This window comes from Grus americana, chromosome 17, assembly GCF_028858705.1.
Source record: "Grus americana isolate bGruAme1 chromosome 17, bGruAme1.mat, whole genome shotgun sequence".
NCBI lineage: Eukaryota > Metazoa > Chordata > Aves > Gruiformes > Gruidae > Grus > Grus americana.
Window position 1 is genome coordinate 7,842,774 of NC_072868.1, and position 20,950 is coordinate 7,863,723.

General features: G+C 39.4%; 1 protein-coding gene and 1 long non-coding RNA gene across 3 annotated transcripts in view; one reads left to right on the forward strand and one right to left on the reverse strand.

The window, feature by feature from the left end:
- LOC129214074 (uncharacterized) overlaps positions 1 to 20,950 on the forward strand; it is a 120,604-nt gene that overhangs the window by 85,474 nt on the left and 14,180 nt on the right. The window contains exon 2 of the long non-coding RNA XR_008579615.1: positions 3,297 to 3,408. This is a non-coding gene — a long non-coding RNA (uncharacterized LOC129214074). The remainder of the gene's footprint in view (positions 1 to 3,296; positions 3,409 to 20,950) is intronic.
- The window catches only part of PREX1 (phosphatidylinositol-3,4,5-trisphosphate dependent Rac exchange factor 1), a 168,185-nt gene continuing 158,790 nt past the window's right edge, over positions 11,556 to 20,950 (reverse strand). For both annotated transcript variants that reach the window (XM_054845124.1, XM_054845125.1), the window contains exons 32-40: positions 19,578 to 19,795; positions 18,370 to 18,469; positions 17,555 to 17,698; positions 16,813 to 16,921; positions 16,370 to 16,436; positions 15,425 to 15,612; positions 14,644 to 14,746; positions 14,019 to 14,086; positions 11,556 to 12,526 (exon numbers count right to left, since the gene is read on the reverse strand). In XM_054845124.1, coding sequence (XP_054701099.1) covers positions 12,484 to 12,526; positions 14,019 to 14,086; positions 14,644 to 14,746; positions 15,425 to 15,612; positions 16,370 to 16,436; positions 16,813 to 16,921; positions 17,555 to 17,698; positions 18,370 to 18,469; positions 19,578 to 19,795 — 1,040 coding nt within the window. In that variant the 3' untranslated portion in view covers positions 11,556 to 12,483. The remainder of the gene's footprint in view (positions 12,527 to 14,018; positions 14,087 to 14,643; positions 14,747 to 15,424; positions 15,613 to 16,369; positions 16,437 to 16,812; positions 16,922 to 17,554; positions 17,699 to 18,369; positions 18,470 to 19,577; positions 19,796 to 20,950) is intronic.

A 20,950-nucleotide genomic window follows, 5' to 3' on the forward strand; every position in this document is an offset into this window, starting at 1 on the left:
GCTCAACAAGAAGCTTTCTGGGGTATATAGAGAGAGGAAGGGCAGGAGGAACAGTTGCTGATTTTAAAGTAAGGATGGCTCAGCGGTCAGGGGAAGCCAGGGCTCCTATGAAATTAAGTTATTTCTGAGCTGCACAAGAAACTTCTTGTATGACACTGGGCATTTGCTTGTGTGTGGATTGTCAAGGTACTTAAAAAGCGTTTGGAGGCCTCAACCATAATAATAATTCTTGTAGTGTTTAAGACTCAGGCGCACCATGGAATTAGTAAGATTTTCTGCTATGGTTTCTTTTCCTTTCCTAATAATTCTGTTCTTCTAATTTCTTTATGATTGCCACAGAGCTCTGAATTAATGTTTACAGAGAATGGTCCATAAAAGTGTGAAAGATTTTCTGAAGCTTAGGTATCAAATTTAAAACCTGACTTTGTACATCCAATGCCTAATTATTTTTTTCATGTGACCAATATTTTGCAGTTACTGATATTGAATTTTAGTTGCCATTTAATCACTTCAGCCAGTCATTACTGCAACATTCTTCTGCAGCTCTTTTCAATTGCCTTTGGTTTTTTAATCCTAAATAACATTTGATCATTTGAAATTTTTTCACAGGACTATTTACTCTTTTTTCAAATCATTGGTGAGCAAGTCCTGGCATATCTCAAGACATATCTGAAAAGTGTAGTGCTGATAACACCCATCCTGTGTGAAAACTACCATTTGTTTCTTGTCTTTCAACAATTTGAATGCAGTTATTTTGATTAGAATTAAATTTCTGAGATCTTGTTCTTATTTCCTATCTGTACAGTGGGGAAATAGGGCTTCCTACTTCATACGGATGCTGTGGCCATAAATACATTTCAATATTATAGCAAGCTAGTCAGAAACTGCAGTCAGAGGAGAAGCAGATACAGCGAGTGCTTGATCTCAACCCAGAGCTGGCAATCACTCAGACTAGGAGCAGGGAGGCCCTCCTAGGTCTGGTACTACAGATAATAATATCCTGAGTGAGCAAGGAAGGAAAATGTTTATTCCACTGCAGCAAAATGTCAGAGGTAGGCATAACAGCAGCATCTTTGGTAAGAGTAGTGAGGTCAAGAGGACACATAACAGAAGATGAAGTATAAGATCACCGATAAGTATAGCCCTACCTTGACTAGCTGGTGGCAAAAGATTCAGCTGAGACACTCCAATGCAATATGTGGGTAAATAAGAATTGTTTGTTATAAGAAGTAGGTGTGAAAAACCCCAAAGATCCTGAACAGTTGGCAAATTTCTGTTCTGAACTTCGTAATTATCTCCTCTTTATAAAAATAAGTGAACCACAGCCGTGGTTGAGAGTGCATCTCAAAACCCTAGTGTAATTCTCTAATGAGAAATTTTAATAAATGTGGTCCATAAAGCACTTCTGGCTAATGACATTGTGCTGGCTCCTCCTTTTTATCTCCATCTGTTAAACTGCTTCAAAAGGCAATTAAATTCCCTTTTAAAGTTAGATTGCTTTTAAAGGTAAAAATAATTCACCTATTTTCCTAATCTTGCCTTCCTATGTAAGCAAAGTTTTTAGACAGTTGAACTGATGCTATGCTATTAGAAAGAGGATGCATGATCTTTTGTAAAATAGTGTATAAATAGACAAGAATTAGGTGAATGTTTGATCCACACTGTTAAAAAGTTGAAAACTTTTGTTGGATTTGAGTTATATACTTGAACCTGTTGATTGTTGCTGGGCTCAGGTTATATATGCTCCATAGTATTGTAATTCCACTGACTTTATGGAATCTACATTTGATTTACACCAGAGTAGGCATAAAAAATAAGGCCCAAGGTTTGTTATTTCTTGCAGTAAGACACATTATGTGATGTACTGGCTATAAAATTGCTTATTGTTTCAGAAACCCCCCAGAAAAATAAAACAGAGCTGAGTTCATTTGGGATCAGAGATAAATGATGCATCCTTTCCAAATCACTCTTTCCAAGCAATGTGTTCATGTGATAGCTTCATTAACTTTCGTGCAATAATTTGCAGTTAAATTCCATCAAAAAGCAAGTATTCAAGCACCACTAATAATATGGATTTGATTTTTGCACATTAAAACTGTGATAAAGCCACACTAATTATTTTTAATTATCTCAAGATGAAAATACGTCACTCATGTAAGTAATTATGGAAGTAATTTAAAGCTGATTAAATAATAATGATTCCTTGCTCATTGCCTTCAAAGTGCTTATAACCAAATTTCATTTTAAGCAGGATCAAGAAAATAATCACTTGATTCAAACATTAATTACTAATTTTAATCCTAATTCATTAAAAAAAGACCTAATTTTTTGCAGACTCTGCAGGACATTAATTGACATTTTGCAAAATGAGTCATTATTTTGGCACGGAGAAGTATTTTTCAAACAGTGAATCATGACTACCAGAAGGGATTGTTAAAGAGCTCCAAGGGAGCTTTGACTGAGAAAAAGCAGCCCCACTTAGGGGCATTTCAGCTCTCCAGGTTGACTGGAAAAGCAGTAGTAACTCTTTGCTATTCACACCAGCCAGGGAGCTGCCAACTGCATTTAATTACTGGCAATAGGAGAGTAAGTTGAAGAAAAAGTATCCTAAAGCAAACAGCTTTATTGGGACACCTGGGCCAGGGTAGGGAACAGTTTAGGGCAGTTTAGAAATGTAAGACTCAGGAGGTTTATTGCTTTCTTTCCAATCACTTGGAAGTGGATAGAGAATCTGAGGCATTTGTTCAGGATTTGGTCCTGGAATGTACAGAGTTACAGTTATAGGACTGGTTTTGTTGTTTGGTTTTGTCTGGGGTTTTTTTGTCTAGCTTGTCTATACTCACTAGCCTCCTTTGTTAGGAACTAGGGACAATCTCCCCAAAAACTTGACATACTTTTGGACTGTAAATTCCTTTGGGAAAGGACTAACTTTTTGATATGTAACTATAAAGAGTTTAACCTGATAACTAAGTGGTCCTACATGATATATTAAGAAAAATTACATTAATATATCAGTAATTTTTCTAATTGCAGATCTTAAGCCCCAATGGGATTATTATAACCATTGTCTAACACACTGACTAGTACAACCCATAGGTTTTACCCCGATTCCAGCAGCTAATTCAATAGCTTTATTTTACTTACTTAAATTGTGTCCTTTGGAAGTCCCAGGTGATCAGGACTCCACCTAAGGGATTGTACTGTCATTTTATCGATGATACTTTTAGGAACATTTCCTGTTCAGCCTACAGTTTCACACTTATGAGTTTCACTCTTCTCATCTTTTTGCTCCTCAGAGAATCCACCTTAATCACAGGCAGATCTAGACACAGCTTCCATGACTAGAATCAACAGAACTACAGTTTTGACGAGGAATCATTTAAATTGTGAAGGAAAACCAGCAAAAAGGTAATCTTTGTTCTTTTTGCTCATAGAGAAGGTATTCATTTGTACTGACTCAAACTGCTGTCAGCCATTTGCTAGATCTTGGGATAAAGAGAACACAACTGAAAATAGAAACTGAGTTGTTCAATGCAACAAACATGTTGTCCAAACATCACCTTTCTTGGCATAAATGTAATGACCTGAAATGGTGGTGGTGGTGAGATATTTAATTGAAGCTGCGTAGATACCAATGAACAAGCCTGGAGTAACTGTTATTTGCTGCTTAACAGAAGGAAATAATGATGTATTAGTTAAATTGTCAGTATAAAACAGAACAACCCATACAAGACAGACAGACATTTGTTTTAATAGAAAGCTATCTGTAAGATGAAAACAGTTAATCACTGAAGAGTACTCCCAGGCTTTTAATGAGCACAGAACAATGATTCAAAAAAAAAAAAATAAAAAATTGAAACTAGCACTGAAGATTAAGGGTCATATGTCAGCTGTAGCAAAACACTGCCTAGTGTAATATAGTGCCCAGGTGGAGACCAGGCGAAGAGGACAAGTGCTGTGTATTCCTCCCAAAATTTCCTCCTGTATACTTGTGGCTGCAGGAGGTGGGCAGCCCGTGTCCTGGCAGATTTAATGTCAAAGTTTCCCTGGGGGGGAAGTTTGGAAGCAGGTGGTCTCTGGGGTGCCGTGGTCCTGGTCTGGTTGGGCTGCAGCTGTCTCCCTGCAGATGATCACAGCAGCTGGTGAGCTGAGGGCAGACAGCAAGCGCAGCACAGTTTGTCAGCAGGTTTTCAGCATCACCCCCTGGCACCAGCAGCATGCTCCTGGGTGAGCCACGGTTATTGGTAGCTGTACAAGGAAAAAGAGTTGTCAGAGACCTTCTAAAAATAGTTCCTATTGCTCTGAACTGGGATTACTTACTCTTTTGCCCTGTTGTTTTAAGGCAGCAGAGTTTTACTTCACATCCTTCTATGTAAGCCACGGACAGCGTCAGTACTGGGAGCACTAGTACAAGTTCTCATTTTGAAGATTCCCTGGTGCTATTTGTTCTTTGCTCAAAACAGCTTATGAGTGCAGGCTATTGAACATGCTGTTAGGACTCTAAGGCAAAGAACTGGTACAGTCACAGCCCAGCCCCTCATCTCTCCTGAACAGTAAAATGAAAAAAAAAAGCAGACATCTCAATGGATTAATTCCTTTTCTAGTGACTAGCTGATTGCCCTGGTGATTAGGATCAAAGGGGAAAGCAGGCTGGAAAGAAAGCCAGTCAAATTCACCAGGGAAAAGGACAGGAACTTTATTAAAAACGATGCTGATAAAGTAAGTGGGAAATGGGCTCTTGGTGGGCTGAAAAAGGTCAGGCTAAGGATCTTAATACACCCTGTAAGACTTCTTCAGGCTCCCTTTCATCATCTGCATTACCCCCAGAAGGAAAGCTTACTAGTTGAGGTCTCTGCTTCTGAATTTGAATTCCTTATGCCTATTTACCTTATTTTTCTAATTTTTCCTCTTCCTCCTATGTAGAAGAAGTAGCCTCTGAAACAGAACAGTATCTCCTAAAACTTTAGGTGTGACCACACAGCTCTGCATAACTTGTTAGTGAGAGAGGGGAGACATGCACCAACTGCCTCTTTCTTCAATTTCTGTAATTTTCTCCAGCATAAAATATTGCTTGGAAAGCAGCTCGTTATTGCTGCTATCTATGGCATGTTGGCTCCGTTTGTTTCTTTTTGGTTCCTGTCCCTGTGTCATATATTCAACTCTTTTAAGTCTGAAAGAGGCTTCTTGTTCAGGAGCTGCTGAACCAGTAGCGGCTCTTTACATGCCTTGCAAGTGAAGTGGAAATTAAACCACTGTTAAAACTAGAGGCTTGTCCTTGTCTTGTAATAATGTTCAGACTACTAGACTTTGAGGACTTTGGGAGTCTGACAGGGCGATTTTGGCTAAGAACCAAAACCTCACATATCTCAACATGCAATAACGGGACAAAAGACATTCAGTTTTCACCGCACAGGAAGCCACAAACAAAACTGTTCCTGAATCTCTCCTTTGACATGTTTCTTTCTATTATTACAAAGAGAATCATAGAATCATAGTATCTTGATCAGAGGCATGGATAAAGGGATTTAACTCCTACGTTTTTCTCTTCTTTCTTGGAAACCTACTGAACCCTTTCAGGTGTGTGGATTTGATCTCTTCAGTCAATTTTTTCAGTGAATGGAGTCTCCCCAGTGTAAGCCCCTGGAAAGACAGGAAAATGAAGAGTTCCCATTTTAAAGATAGCTGAGAACACTGACAAGCTGAGTGTATCATAAAGGCAAGAGGCATTTATGAGTAGAGTAAGGTGATTAGGTAAGGCTGGCTGGCTGGCTGTCCAGAGCTTCCTTGTTCTCACTGCTGGATTGCTCTGCACTTGATGCAACACATACACCACAGAAGTAATAAAAGTCATAGCCAGTTTTGGTATTCTGAATAAGTGTCAGAACATACAAAACTGAGTTTAATAATCTGAGGGGAAACTCAGGACCTGCCTCTGTTTCAGGGTCAAGGGAAATTTTAGTTGCACAGTTGGAGGAATCAAAGGCAGCAATGCATTTTCCTGGCTCCAGTTTTTGTCTGTCTTTTTGCAGAGGAGCAGAAGGAGATCTGGTTCTTTAGTTCGTGCCCTATAAAGACAGCATGGAGTTTGCCCACAGCAGAAAAGAGCTCTTTTAATTGTCCCTTGTCCCACAAAACAAAAAAGGATTTGACCATCACATACAGTTTTTTTTTTTACTTTCTCAAACTTCTTGAGGTTCAAAAGGTTCTGCTTAATGCAATAGCCCAAGTATTTTTAATAGCCTAACAGAAATGTCTCCTGTTCAGATACCTTTCCACCTTCCAAACCCAAAAGGAGTGCTCTGAATCCTGTCTCAGAGAAGACACATCTGGGCAGCGTTTTCTGAACAGCTTGATTTCAGCTCTGACAGACACAGAGCACACAGTGTACCACGCACACAGATCAGTAATGCTAAAATGACAACATGGATTAGATGATACAACACACAAAGTTGAACAAATTATATTAAGACTTTTATCTTAATGCAGGATACACATGCTTAGTTAAAAATACAGAAACATGAAGAAAAATATAACACTATCAGTACACTAGAATCCCTCAAACTTAACTGGAAAACCCCTCTCAAATATTCTGTACATTTTCTCCTTTTACAAAACACTTGAAAATGCCAATCCTATAAACTGATATAAAAATATCATCTCTGGAACATGCTCCTAAAACCATGAGAAGTTCTGTTTCATGCAAAAACATACTATACAACTTGTGTAATCTCAGAATTGCCCCCCTGCCCTGACGAGGTAATTGATCTTAGATGCAAAATGAGCTGTAAATGCAGCAATGCTACAAGCAATCTTACTTGCGCTCCTACAGCTGATCATCAATTAACTGTTAAAAGCCTTTTGAATCTGGCCTAACCTATGGTCAGAGTACTGTGGCCGTTCCTACCCTTTGTAAAAAGGGCAAAAGTAAAGGCCTTTCAAACGTTCTCTGTCCTCTTCAATGAGTTGTTTGTTCTATGGCTTGTACTAGTGCAGTGATCATCATCTTGTGGTCTTAGCTCATCTGGAAACATCTGTGAAAGGTTAACTACGGAAAGCAAACCTATTGTTCTAAGATAATGAGGTCCTTTGTCTTGAATTCAGCACTGAAGCCAGTGTAGGCTTCAGAATACACAGGCGTAACCACTGATTGGGGTCCCGGTACCAACAAATCCTTCTTCTGGTACACTTGATTGCAACAGTCCATCAGAGCCTAATTCTCAGGGTGTACATGCTTACAATGAGAAGGACCTTAAACAAACAGGATTATTTTCATGCCAAACTGTATGATAACAGAATTATCAACTTTTTTTACAAATGAAAAGGTGCTACTCTGAAATCCAACTTGCCTATCTTCTTGCCAAGACCATATTTTTAAAACATTTTTTACCTAGCATTTACTTATGTTCTGAATTCTGATAATGCTTCAAATGCAGGAGTAGGAACTGCTGAAGATAAGGGAGTCTGAAGAAACTTCACATGTAAATATGAGTTTGTGCTTTTTCCCTAATGAAAACAGATCTGTTAAATTGGGTTCCTCGATGGTATTAATGCATAGTCCTTCTGAATCCTGAAATGAGGCACGGCAAGTACATCAAAAATACACTCAGTCATCTTTTCTTACACCAAGTGCTCTCGATATATTTATGGGAACTAAAGGCAGAGATTTTTTATATGTGCCTTTGTGATGTTTATCCTTTTTTTTCCATCTAGCTTCCTGTTTTTCAAGTCATTAGAACTATATTATATATGTAAAGCACAGACAGTTTTCAAAGCAGTTTACAATTCTTCTCATTTGAATCTTCACAATACCAGTGGTAAGAAAGTAGTTCCCCAGTTCCCTCCCCAGACTGCAGTAGGGAGGAAAAGTGAATCACTCAGTGTAGCAAAGGAAGTTGGGCACGTTGAGACCGAGCGCTCGGAAATTCATGTCTTGAGAACACTAGAATTTTGTCAGTTTCTATTGAACAAAGTCTCCTTTAGCGATGTAGTGTAGTGACACTGCGACAGCACCATCAAAACCGCTGTTGCACTGTGTTGTTTAACAGGGAACAGAAAGGATTTTGGCGTAGGGCGGAACAGAAGGGTCAGAACCCAAAGGCACGACACAGGTTTCTTGGTGCTAATCAAAGCCAGGACTTGCATTCTAAAAGGGGAGAAAAATACCTTTTGCTGTTTGAAGGCTTTTCTGCCCTGTTAAGGTAAACAGCTGCTGCAGATTTCTCTGAATGGCAAATTTGAACTTCATATTTGAACACTACTGCTACACAAATACTAGTTTTAGATAGAAATTGTCCTGGGTAATTTGATTAATCAATGATATCTTATCAGTAAGCCTACGTGCTATGTGCTTTTGTGAATAAGCTGCTTTCCTGAGCCATTTGTTTGGGGGGGTGGTGGTGCGTGTGTGGGTTGGCATGTGCGTTTTTGCCCTTTTACCAATGAACAATGACCAGGTGCTCAGAAGCTGTGTCAGACGTTTATAATGCCAAGTAGTACGACCTATTAAATACTATATATGCTGTTATGGAAGTAGGACTGTTTCAAAGTATTTGTACATTGAAATTCTGATTGTTAGGCCTTAGCGTTTTATATCTTCAAGTCACTTTAGAACCATGAAAAAATTAGTGCTCAAAATATTCCCAAATTAGCACTATCTGCTGCTAAGAAAATATGACAGGAAAAATGATTTTCCAGGGTTCAGGTGGATTTTTCTTTTCAATGTTTTTTATCGGAAATGGAAATGAGATGCCTATTTGTCTAAATCTGAGGTTTCTCATCTAAAAATCCCAGTCTGCAAATGAATACTGGACTGTGAAAGTGTGTAATGCTAACAGCTGGGCAAGGCCTGGATTTGAAAAGCAGACCACACCTTTGCAAACACCACGGACAAAACCAGACTGAGCAGGGAGCATTTGCTCTCCCGTCACAGCCACATGCGGGTTCTGCAGCTGAAGGGCGCTGGCCTGGCAAGGGCACCTCAGGGAGGCTTCTCCTGCAGCTCTTGGCACCACTGCTTCGCCTTTACCAGCCCCTCTGTACAAGTTACTTCTTTTTTGTCAGAGCCTGATTGGGGGAAAAGGGTTTCTAGGATCCAGAACAATTCGCAGCCAATGTTTATCCCTGATTGCTTATACTCCTTTTTCTCCTTGTGACTGTATTTATGTTTAGATTGAACTGTCGTTACCCTTCTCATTATCATCTTCTTATAAAGACATCAGTTATACTAAATCAAGCTCTCCTGGTCTTATCTTGCAGAATTGCAACCACTTTATCGATACCATTTTAGTATCTTTCCTCAACATCTGGCTACTGTAATTTCACTTAATTATCACAGTGGCTTGAATTCTTCTCCATCCCAACTGGAAATGTGTCTCCCAGTGCAGGCTGAGCTTTCATGATTCTATCAAATTGCATCTGAGTCATCCTGTGACAAACTCTATAACCAAGGTCCTTTTATTATTAATTAACAGGAAATATAGCAAAATACTTTGTTTAATCTTCAAGTGCATGAGCTAATACTTGTACTGTGAAATTTCCTCCCATTCATTTCACCTCCTTCAGCGTGCAAAGTCTTCCAGGGTTTTCCTTTGTGTGTACCCTGATCCTTCTCTAGACCAGTGCCTCCCAACTTAACATCAAACCCAGCCTTGTAGTGTCTGTGCTTCTGTCATTAATGAAAATGTGAAGCAAATTCAGTTACAGGACTGACACATAAGAAATTCCACTTGCAGCTGCCACCCAACCCCCATGTTCTTTTCAGCGTTGCCTCCTTCCACTCAACCAGTTTCTATTTTCTCCATCTCAACTGTGTTTTCCATATTTTCCACACTTCCAGTGTATCAGATGCTCCAGATCTATGAAATCTGCCCTTGCTTGCTTGTGGCAGGTCTGGTTCTTACTTTGCTTTCAGCTGTGTAAATTCTGTAGACCTAATCTACTCTCTTTACTTGCAGGTTGGCTTCTGCATTGCCCTCTTATTTTCCACTTGAATCTGTTTTTTCCAGCACTGGATTCCAACCTTGCAATTTTACAGCATCAACACAGTTTTTCTTTTCTACTTCAACAGGAAGCCTGCAGTGAAACCACAGCTGTAGCCGACACTGCACAAACAGGAAGAGTTTAAATCGACACTGCCAGTTTGAGCTGATATCAAAACCAACTTTTCCCTTGCAGTTTAAAGTCCTGACTCCTCATCGCTCCATACAAATGTCAGAACTTAAACTGTTCAACAGAAATTAGAGCTAAGGAACTACAGGGTATAACAGAAAAATAAGATCATATCTTCTTTCCTTATAATATAAACCAACTTTTAATAATAAAAACTTCTATCACGTTTTCAGTGAGAATAACATATACATTGCAATGTAAAACAGTGCACAGTGTAAATGTCCTTGATACTCTTCTATGCATCTTTAACGTTTACAGTGACTGTGTGAGCGTGGGCCGGGATCCTCCCTGGGCTCTGTAAATCCCTGCAGCTCTGCTGCACAGAGCTGATGTAGGCAAAGCCAGAAGGGTCTTGGCTACGCGTTCTTTTTGGTTTTGGGTGTTCCTACAGCTCTTGTAATACTAGGGACATTTTCAGTTGAGGATTCAGTACAGAAACATCCATTTCCTCTTCAAACAGCAAATGGCAAGAATAACTCTTCCAAAGTTAACAAAAAGTGCATTGAAATCAGGACCTGCTCATCTGGCCCAGTACCGAATGGATACTCAGTAACAAACCTCTATATCCGGCAGCTGGCGATTGATGGGTTGTCCTAGTTCCCTGCAACAGGTTGCTGTAGGTCAGAGGAAACAGTTAAGCAATTAAACAAAACACGTTCCTTCCCCAAAATTATTTCAGTCTGTGAGCGAAGAAAAAGAAATTAAAAAATTAAGAAAGAAGGTTCAGAACAATCTGCATCCCCAAACTTCTTGTAAGCCATTTTGTGTTGAAGTGTAGATTAAAAAATTTAGGAGACCTTCATATCCAAACAGAAAAAGTCTAATTTTAGTTTTTGAGTTGGTTTGGACGTTAACAAAAAAAAATTAAGCCAGCTAAAAAGCAAACAACATCACAAATAAAACCCCCAAACCTTTATTTTCTAGAATATACATCACTGCAAAACGCTTCTGGATCTCCTAACCATGTTTTAAACGAGGCAGCGGAGAATCAGAGGAACGGGCAGGTTCCTGTGCACCCCCCTTCTGCTGACACCTGCTACAACAGAAACCCATTAGGGGTGGGTGGTCATATTAAGGCACTCACTCCAAAAGAACATTATTTCTGTCCTGAGACTGCTGACATGTTTCAGTTAGTTTCAGCCAGTAATTTGGAAAAAATTACTGTGCTTAGGATAATACTGACAGAACTGAGAACAATTTTTCAAACAAGAAAAAATAAAGTACATTATATACATGATTCCTTTTTTCATTTAACTTAAAAGCATCCCTAATACATCTTAATAACTGTATTAAAGACTACTTAAATATTGAAAGATTTTAAATAATGTAGATTTTTTTTTTCAGTAAACTGGGAGTAGCTGTGTAATTGCCAGCATATTGGTCCCATTTTAAACAATATAATTTTTATTTAAATCTTGTATATATAACAACATGATCCAAACCACATATTCCACTCCACATAAATAAGTATAGTTCTTCTGACCTGTTTTAAAAACTACATCTGTTCAAATAATCAGATTATAAGACTGTATTTTTCCTTTGCAAAGTTTCCTTTCCTTCACTCCCAATCTCTCCTCTTAAATAGTACTGTATTTCCAGAGTATATAACAGGGCATTAGTAAAAAGAGTTAATCAAAAACCTGAAAGCTACAGTAAGTAAAATGAAGTAATGTTAAGAAGTATTATGGAATGTATATTCTGCAGCATAGAGAGATCGGTTCTCACTGGGCTGAAGTGGAAAAATACTCCGGAAGAAATTCTTTATGTTCATATTTGAATAAACCATAGATTGTGCTATTCGTTGTTCAAAAGTGCAGGTCAGTTCATGAGAAAGTGGTGTTTATGAAGCTACTGCTCAAGGACGCTGACCAAAATTATGCTGGCAATTAAATGCATGCCAGATGCAGTATAGGGAGAGAGAGGTGCGTCATTCTGGAGTTCTCTAACCAGTCCGTATCTTGAAGTCCACAACTTTTAGGTGGCAGCACAAACAAGTCATCAGTAAATTTCCTGAAACGCAATTGTCACTTTTCCAGGCATCTAGCAAATGGCAGTAATGTCCATCTTAGCTCCGTGGTGTTCATTTCAAGAATTTCTTCAAGAAGTCAAAGCAATACAAGAATCCCTGCCCTTACTGCAGGAGTTCAGAGGCAGGTTCTTGGTACTAGGGTCCAGCACCATCTCCTACTAAACGGGAGCAATCTCTCTTCCTCTCTTGGTTCAGCACCATCACTGTCAGTTAGCGTGGGTCCGCAGGCAGGGCTGCTCATGGTTGAATGCTTTCACGATGCTGCAATGGAGGTGCCCCTCTGACCTTTATAAATCCCCATCTGTAGGTGGCTGGCACAACCTATAGAGTCTTTAAAGCAGGTGAAGAGTACCGTATTAAATATCATAAGGATGACAACATAAAGTTATGGCATAGTGTATGAGAGTCACCTTCTCCTTTATCATTCTGCAAGCTTTAGAGGTAATCGATATCCAGAATATCACTGGTTTTAATTTTAATAATTGCAAATTTAGAAGTGCCACTAGTCATTTATTAATGGAAGTATTTACAATCATTCTTTAAACACTATTTGAGACTTTCCATCACTTCTTTTTAACTGTGGCCCAATTTGGGTCTTCAACAGTCCCTTCTCTCTTCTTCCATTTCTCTTGTTTTAAACCCAGTTCAGCATTTTTCCTGAACAAAAGAGTTCACCCCTCATACAGATTGGAATACCAAACAGATAAAAGAACATATTTGCTTGTTGACATGGTTGAACAAACTTTAAAATCAGTGATCATGTTTCCAGAGAAATTTTTTTGCATCACAAGATTAGCAAACAGTTAAACCTAAGCTCATTTGGGCTGTCATTCGTATATGACTGTTTGTGGTAGCTTTTTCTTGGCCTTTTCTACTTTACATTTGAATAAACTCAAGTCTTCTATAACTTCTCTTTCAAGACTGCTAGTACAGAATTTGATAAACCTCAACACTAGGAAATATAATCCTGAGAATTAACATTAATTCACCAGATCTCCTTTTAACTTTGCTCAGTTTTATTTCACATTATGACAACGGAACCCAGTAGGAACACATGTATCTGAGCTTTATTGCCCTGAAATAATCCAAGTAAATAGTCCTGGAATTTGTCATTCTGATTTAGAGTGTATTCAAAAGAAGAAAAATGCCTCGTATTATGATTTGTTTGTAAAGCTGTTTCTTTTTGAACATAGCATGCTGTTATGGTCATAAAAATGGAACCAAAGTAATGTACAGCCATTAATAAGGCAAAATAACTATGCTGGTAAAACGCTGATGTGTGACACTGGGGACATGGGACAGGAGCCAACGCAGACTATTATTTTATTCCTTTTTGAAATAGCAATTACAATCCAACAAAAGGATAAGGTTCTAAATGTGAAATATTGTTCTTTTTAAGGTCTCTGGGAAAATAAACCAAGGCCAGTCTGTTACAGTAAGCATCATCATCATCTTGAAAGTTTAAAATAATTTCACATAAACGTTTTGAGGAGCAGATAGCAAAAAAATTAAAAAGAGGCGGGGCTTGTTTAGACTCAGAAGTCTTAATGGGTGAATAAGGTATCAGTGTTTTAAGGAACTCTTCTTGACACTGAACTATTACGTCCTTCAGAGGACTCTAGCACTAGCAAATGCACTCGCTCTATCTGAATGGATGGCACAGTGCACTTTGTTCAGTACAGTAAGAAAGAAGAACCGGAATTTATTCTTTTTTTTTCACTACTGCTACTAAGGAGATATTTGGTTATAATGAGAACTCCCCAATTGTTAAAGAAACATAAAACCAGCACTCAGATAAAATGCATGATACATAATAACCTACCGAGGTGCACATTGTGGCATTTGGTCCATCACTTTCAGATTCTTGGCAGAGATTTCAACCCTTGGTCCCTAAGGAAACAGAGAATTTATGGTACTGACAGTATTGATAAATCATCTGATCCTTAGGGGAAAATATTACAATGGGAGTATGGTTTCTATCTGAGAATCCATTAACTACTTTTAGAAGGTTTGGAATCCATTGGGTGGATACATTAGTCATCTGTGTTTACTTAAAAGATGGAATTAGTCCCAAAGCACTTTACAAGCACTGCTGTCTAGCACTAGGAAATTTCTACTATTTAACGCTGTGATTGAGACTTGGGATTTTTATATAAAGAAATTGTCTTAAATATACCAGATAGTGTCTACTTTCTAACCATCAAGGCACACACTTTAAATCATGTACACTGAGGCATATGTTTTAATTGCTGTAATGGCTGTACATACTAAAGTTAATTTGTTTCTGTCAAATACATGTGTAGCTATTCAGACATTAGTAAAAGTTTGGCCATATGGGTTTGTAGTGCCCAAAATACAGTGCCATATCGAAATAAATTGGTGTTTGTACAATGAGGTTACTGGAATGAGATCGGTGGCATGTAGCAGACCTACATCCAAGTACTTACTTGCTTTCGCATGATGTCTGTAGCTTGCATGATACACTTGGGCAAAAGTCCATGACTGCGAGCTAGAATGGCTGCTTGCTCCAGGGACACGCTCAGTGTACTCCTGAACACAGGAACAAGAGATATTAAATCACATAAATAATAGGTATGTACAGGACACTTACCTGTTAAGTACGACTTCTGTTAGCTAGTGTTCTTATATTTACTTTTTTAGGTTTTTTTGACTTACAGAACTATAAAATGACCCGAGTCCTGCAATTCCAGCCTCGTTACACCTAGATACTACAGTTGTTTTAGTCTCCAGCATCGTTACTACAAGGCTGTCTTTCACTGCTCTTCTGCACTGATTCATATAAAATTATTCACAAATGAATCCTTTACTCCATGGTTTTGAGACACTGGAAGAACAGTGGTGTGGTGAGAATCAATGTTTGCACACACCAAGATTCTAAAGCTATTTTTGAGCAACTTCCTGCATTTTCAGTGTGTGATTGAAGAAAACATTGACTGAAAGTTATATGCAATGAGATCATGCAGCCAGTTACATTGGTTGATGCACTAAAACATAAAACAGTTTGTGTGTCAATACTAATTATTAACAGAAGTATTAAAAGTCACAACCTACCCTAAAATAAAGATGGCAGTAGATTTAGGTCCTTATTATATTCCCTTAAGATCCACCTTTCTATTGCTTTGAACAGAATCAAATGTATTGCTCAAATCTCTAGAAAGGACAACAGATCTCATCACACTAGTAACACACAGGTTTCTTAAATCTCACCTCTGCATCCCAGTGCCGCACATAGTAATCTGGCAGGCTCCAAGTCGGTAACAGAGCTCAGAGGATATAGGCAGCAGGCCCGCTCCTGATGTGTTACTGCTAGAATATCCTGACTGGGTTGGTTTTGTATTAATGAAAGACTTCATCAGCCTGCAAAGCTCATCCATTGCATTAATGGGGCGAATAAGCTAAACAAAGCAATAAAAAAAAAATGCATCCGTGGCATACTTACTCCTTCAGTCATAAGACATTTACAATTCTTTAGCCTACGTCTAAGCACAATAATCTACACAAGAGGAACTGCCACACAGTAACAACTATTTAGAATATACATAAACTTTGGAAGTAGAAAAATACAAACAATTACTTAGGCTTGGGACAATTTTTTACAATTATCGCATAGATTGTTTACAATGTACATTGCAATTGCAAAGACAGTCTCTGATTTCGTCTTCCCTGCAGTAGTATGTAATGCCTTACATGCATATATTCATGTACGTCACCTGCCCCAGTGACAGACTGCCTTTACACGAGATGCAGGGATTATTGCTCTGTTGTTTTCTTCCCTAACTGTGAAAAAACATAACTTGCAAACTGAATGTTGTTCATTTTCATGCATCTGTGGGAGAGGAAAATTAATTCCTTCTGTCCAACATCAGATACCGTATTTAGCAGGGGCAGTTAGTGTGATGTGGAGTCTTGTCAGTGCCTAAGTTAAGGGTTTTGTGTCTACCCCAGTTCTGCACATTTTCTTCTAAACAAAAGAACCATAGCCAAGCTTCAGAGAAATTCCAGTCACTTCTTCAGGGCAGGGACCATTTTTTTAAATGAAGTTTGGGTTTGTACAGGTCTGCCATACGGGTATCCCATGACTGGCATTTTAGAGATGAAGAAATAATACTTCTATGAGAAAATTTATTGTAGAAATAAACATAATAACAATACCTGGTCAATCTTCACTGCAGTAGTATTGGAATCAGTGGGCAAGTTTGATCTCTCTAGGTAAAACGTCCTGCAAAAAGGCCAGCAAGGACTACATTCATTGGTGTGTCTCAGATCTGCTTTCTTATTGAACCATTTTGATTGCAGTAATTTAGAGAGTCTGTACTACAATATTCCAAATCCCCTTTTTTTAATGCAATTTTAGCTCTGCACAAAACTCTGAAGTCAAATTAGATGGAAATTTCACCCTGTATAGTGCACTACGTCAGAACGAGCTTAACTATGAGAAGAAAATTAAAAAGTTTCCCACACAATGAGGATCTCCAAAAATCATATTTGTACAAGAAACCATCGGTAACGGAATCTCTTTTTCATTAAATTTTAAGGTCCTCAGCAATGAACGCTCTTTTCAATGTCTTTTAAGGCAAAGGAGAAGCATGAAATACCTGAGTTTGCGGTAGTATTGCTGCACTTTTTCAAGTGAAATACCATTAATTTGCTGGGGAAGTTCTTCTAGAAATGGGCCAGCTGGTTGCCCCTCCATACTCTCCAGAGCTGAAGAAGAAAACATTTTACTAAACCTATGTTATTAGTATTCTTTTTATTCATTTATTTATTTACCAGCAAATGACTGTTGGATGATGTCAATGCTGATTCTCTTAGTATGTAAATTTAATGCATGTCGCAGTATGGGAATACAGTTGTAGTACTATAAAGGTGAGCTTCACAGAAAGTAGTTCTATCTAACAGCAATTACTCTCCATTAATATCCCCTCGAAGGAAATTTCCTGTATTATATTTTGGTGTGAATATTTGCTTATCAACCAAGTCAATTTCCGGCCCAGATGATTCTGTCATGGCATATGCTTTTAAAAACACTTCTCTGTAGCCTGGGAACATCTCCTGATACTGTACTAGACCAGGTTGTCTATGCAGTCCAATAGAATATCTATGGCCTTTACAGGAAGGCATAAAAAGGCCCCGAACAGGCATATCTTGTTCTCATGACTCTGTCTTGGTCTAAAACCGAGCACTCCCCAGGTCTTCCTAGAACAGAAACATCTGCTGCTTAAATATATCTTTAGTTCTCAGCTGCATTATGTTAAGAGCTTCACGGTCATTCTTTATTTTGAATCTTTCAACATTATCAGTTAGCTTATTTTTCTCAAGAAAGCTTTTAATAGACACCTTTTGTAAAGAGCACTGTGTGCAGTTTCAAGCTTCCCCCATTCTGAAACCGAGAAGGCAGTTTGGAGAAATAGTAGCTGTCAAGATAAAAGATAACCTTCAAGGCCTGACGACTTCCTTCAATGTGGTAGAAGACATGAGTATCTGGAGAAATAAAGATAAAACACTTGCTGCTTTACCAGAGCAGGAGAAATGTGAAACCATTGCAATTTGAGTTTGCTAGATTATCTAATGACATTTCACATCTCCCCCATTAGATGAACAGGGGAGAGCCTTTACTGAGAGAATGCAGGCTCTGAAAAGATACACAGTTAGCATGACCTAGCAAGATGTTTGATGCTAATGAAATAAACATGGTTAATAATTAAAATCCCATCTTGTTTCATGGCATCTCATAGTAAACATGGAGAGAGATCTGGCAGGGTGGGACACAGGACACAAGAGCTGGGGAGGGACAGTCCTTCTGCCTTGGGTAATGTGGTGAATTACAAACATCTGTCGGGAACTGATCATCATCCATCATATCTCCATGTGTGAAATCACACAGGTAAGGTACACTGGCATAGACCACAGTTACAAATCACAGACCACGCCACCAGCATCCCACGATGCCAGTCCCGCTTCATATGCTCTGTGTTTGCAGTGGAAGCTGAGGGAATGCAACAGTGCTTCAGAGAAGTTGCTCAGTGCTCTGCAGGTCTGGAATGGTCTGATAAGATTTATAATATTAATTAATCCATAAATATTAATCCATTAATATTAATGCATAAAACAAAAGAGAGAAAAAGAGCTTCAAAGAAACAGAGAATACTCACTTGCTACAAGACTTTCATCCAGCTGCTTGAAATAGAAGGCAACTTTGTCCAGTTCAGTCAGAGTGACCTGGATGTCTTCCAGCATAGTACGCTCCTCCTTCTGTAGAGCAAAGGAACAGATGTAAATAGGTTATAACCTAGCAGAAAGCGATCAATGGCAGGAAGATGTAGTTGTTATGGGCATGCTTTGGTTCAGGAGACCTAGAGCAGAATGTGGAGCTTTCCATTAACTCCATCCCAGTCAGGTAATTACTAACGGCTCTTTAACCATGTGATACAAGGTGAGCTACCCTTTGCCTAGATGTCATTTGATGTGATTCAGAAAGAGTAGAGAGGTTTAAGGGCTGAATTAAGTTTAAAGGGATCTCTTTCTCCAAGCTTTACTCTATACCTACAAATGTGAAGAACAGCCCATCAGTTACTGTGAAATAAATGTCCATACATTTCATGCAATGTGAAGAAATAGTAGTTATATCTAATTTGGATTGTATTTTTAAAAAAAAAAAAACCAAAACCACCACCCCACGCTCAATCTACAATGTTTACGACGTACAAAAAAAAATTGCTTCTCTATAGTGTCAGAGCTACTTGTCTTTTTTTATGCTCCTTTTTTCTTTACATTTTTACACTTGGGGTAGCTTATCTACTATAGCTGTGGCTTATGCATTCATTAGGTGCAGATGAACTATGCAAGACCAGCACCTCTCCTTAGACATGGTGCCTCAAATACCAGCACCACGGAAGTGAGAGAGACTGCAGTCTACCTATTCTATAAAAGTGTCCAGTGTATGAACAAACCCCAAGATTTTCACATTGTCCAAATTCTTGAAATACAACTTTTTAATCTATTTGTCAAAATGTGTGTTCTCACCAGAAGATGGCAGGCCACACATGCATCACCAACAACTGAGCAGTAAAACCTCCCTAAATGCAGCAGCATTACTCCAAATACAAAGGCAGACGGAGTCCTATAGTGTTCTGGTGTGACAGTGGGCCCAGTATTTGTGAGGAGATGGAAATGATGGGATATGGAAATGATGGGATATGGAATATTGGCACATGGTTATGAGCAGCAGGATTCTCCAGAGGTTGCTGCAGTGAGAGTCTAAACGTGCTGCTAGGATGAGGGGCTCTGGCTGTGCCAAGTGGCAGAGGAGCACACGGGTAAGTGTGAGCAGACCCAAGGGTGCCACAATTCTTCATCTTACCACAGCAGGGGAGAGAAGAGACTGGTAGTTTAGTAAAACACCAGTGGCTGCTATCTGTTCCAGCCATTTTCTGCTGGCATCTCTGCTGCTCTCTTCATATTCCCCATTGTTGTTGTATCGATAGTTGAGAGCAGCCAGTAACTGCTCTGAAAAGGTGCAAATAGCAGCCACAAGAGACTGGCAGAAGATGGAATCACGTCTCAGCTGTAGCTCGGTATCTGCCAGAGAAGGGGAGAGAAGCACAAAGAAATCATGAGTATACTTTAATCTCACTGCCAAAGAGGCAGTTTGCGTCTGTGTGTGTATGCATGACATTTGGCTTCTCCTGCAGCTTTGCACAGACTTAACAGATAACCTCTTCTTGCTGTGTGACCTGGGTGTATAGATAAAGACAGCACAGCTCGAGCATATGCATGTTTGAAAATCTTCTAGCCCACTTGACTGTTTATTACTACCTCTGCCATCTGCATGCTCATTCTCCTGACTGGGAAGAGCTGTAACTCCTTAGTGCCATATCTGGACAATTTCCCTTCTTTTTATGTTTACAGAAGCAAGAGAATTCTTGAAAGAAGGTCTCTGCCATTACTTGCCTCCTGGGCTATTAGAGATTCATCTTCCCCCATCCATCTGTATTTTGTGGGCTTCCCATATGCTTAATGCATTAACTGGACCTGCCCATACGGTACCAATTGGTTTATGTTTCCTGGGAGAATTTCCCCTGTGTTAACTTGCTTCCAGTCTGCCTGCCAGGCAGCCACACGCCGGCCAAATCAACCTTGTCACACTTAAGGGGATTGCAGGCCAAAGAGGCACATGAATAAGTAAAGAGCAGCCTCCCAGGCACCCTGGGCTCCTCCAGCAGACACTGCAGTACAGCAGGCTCTCATTGTCAAGGCAGCATTCCCCAGAGAAAGAAGCTGAAGACATCACCCAGAGGCTTTGAAGATCTGGATTATTTTTACAAAGCACTGAACACAATAGACCAACTAATACACTCCAGACCCTGGGCCATATTCTCAACTTAAGGGCAACCAATCCTCCCAGCAGTACCCCTCTGTACTGCTGGAAGTAAGGCAAAGAGAGCTTAGGACTGCCCTCAAGGCAAGGGAATCCCCAGGGCCATAAGGCTGCCATAGCCAGTTCAGTGCCATCTGCTCCCCTGTTCTTTCCAGAGATGTTTGTGGACTTGCTGCAGGAGATGGGGTACAGGTAGAGACTTAGGGAGTCATTATATCTGCTGTCAGTAAAAACAGCCTTGATGGACACTAGGCTGATGCCACAGGCTGGTTTGGACAGAAGACTCATGGACCAGCCCTGGCAGGAGCCAAGAGGTGACTTAGAGCCATACAGATCTCTCATCTTCATTCTATGAA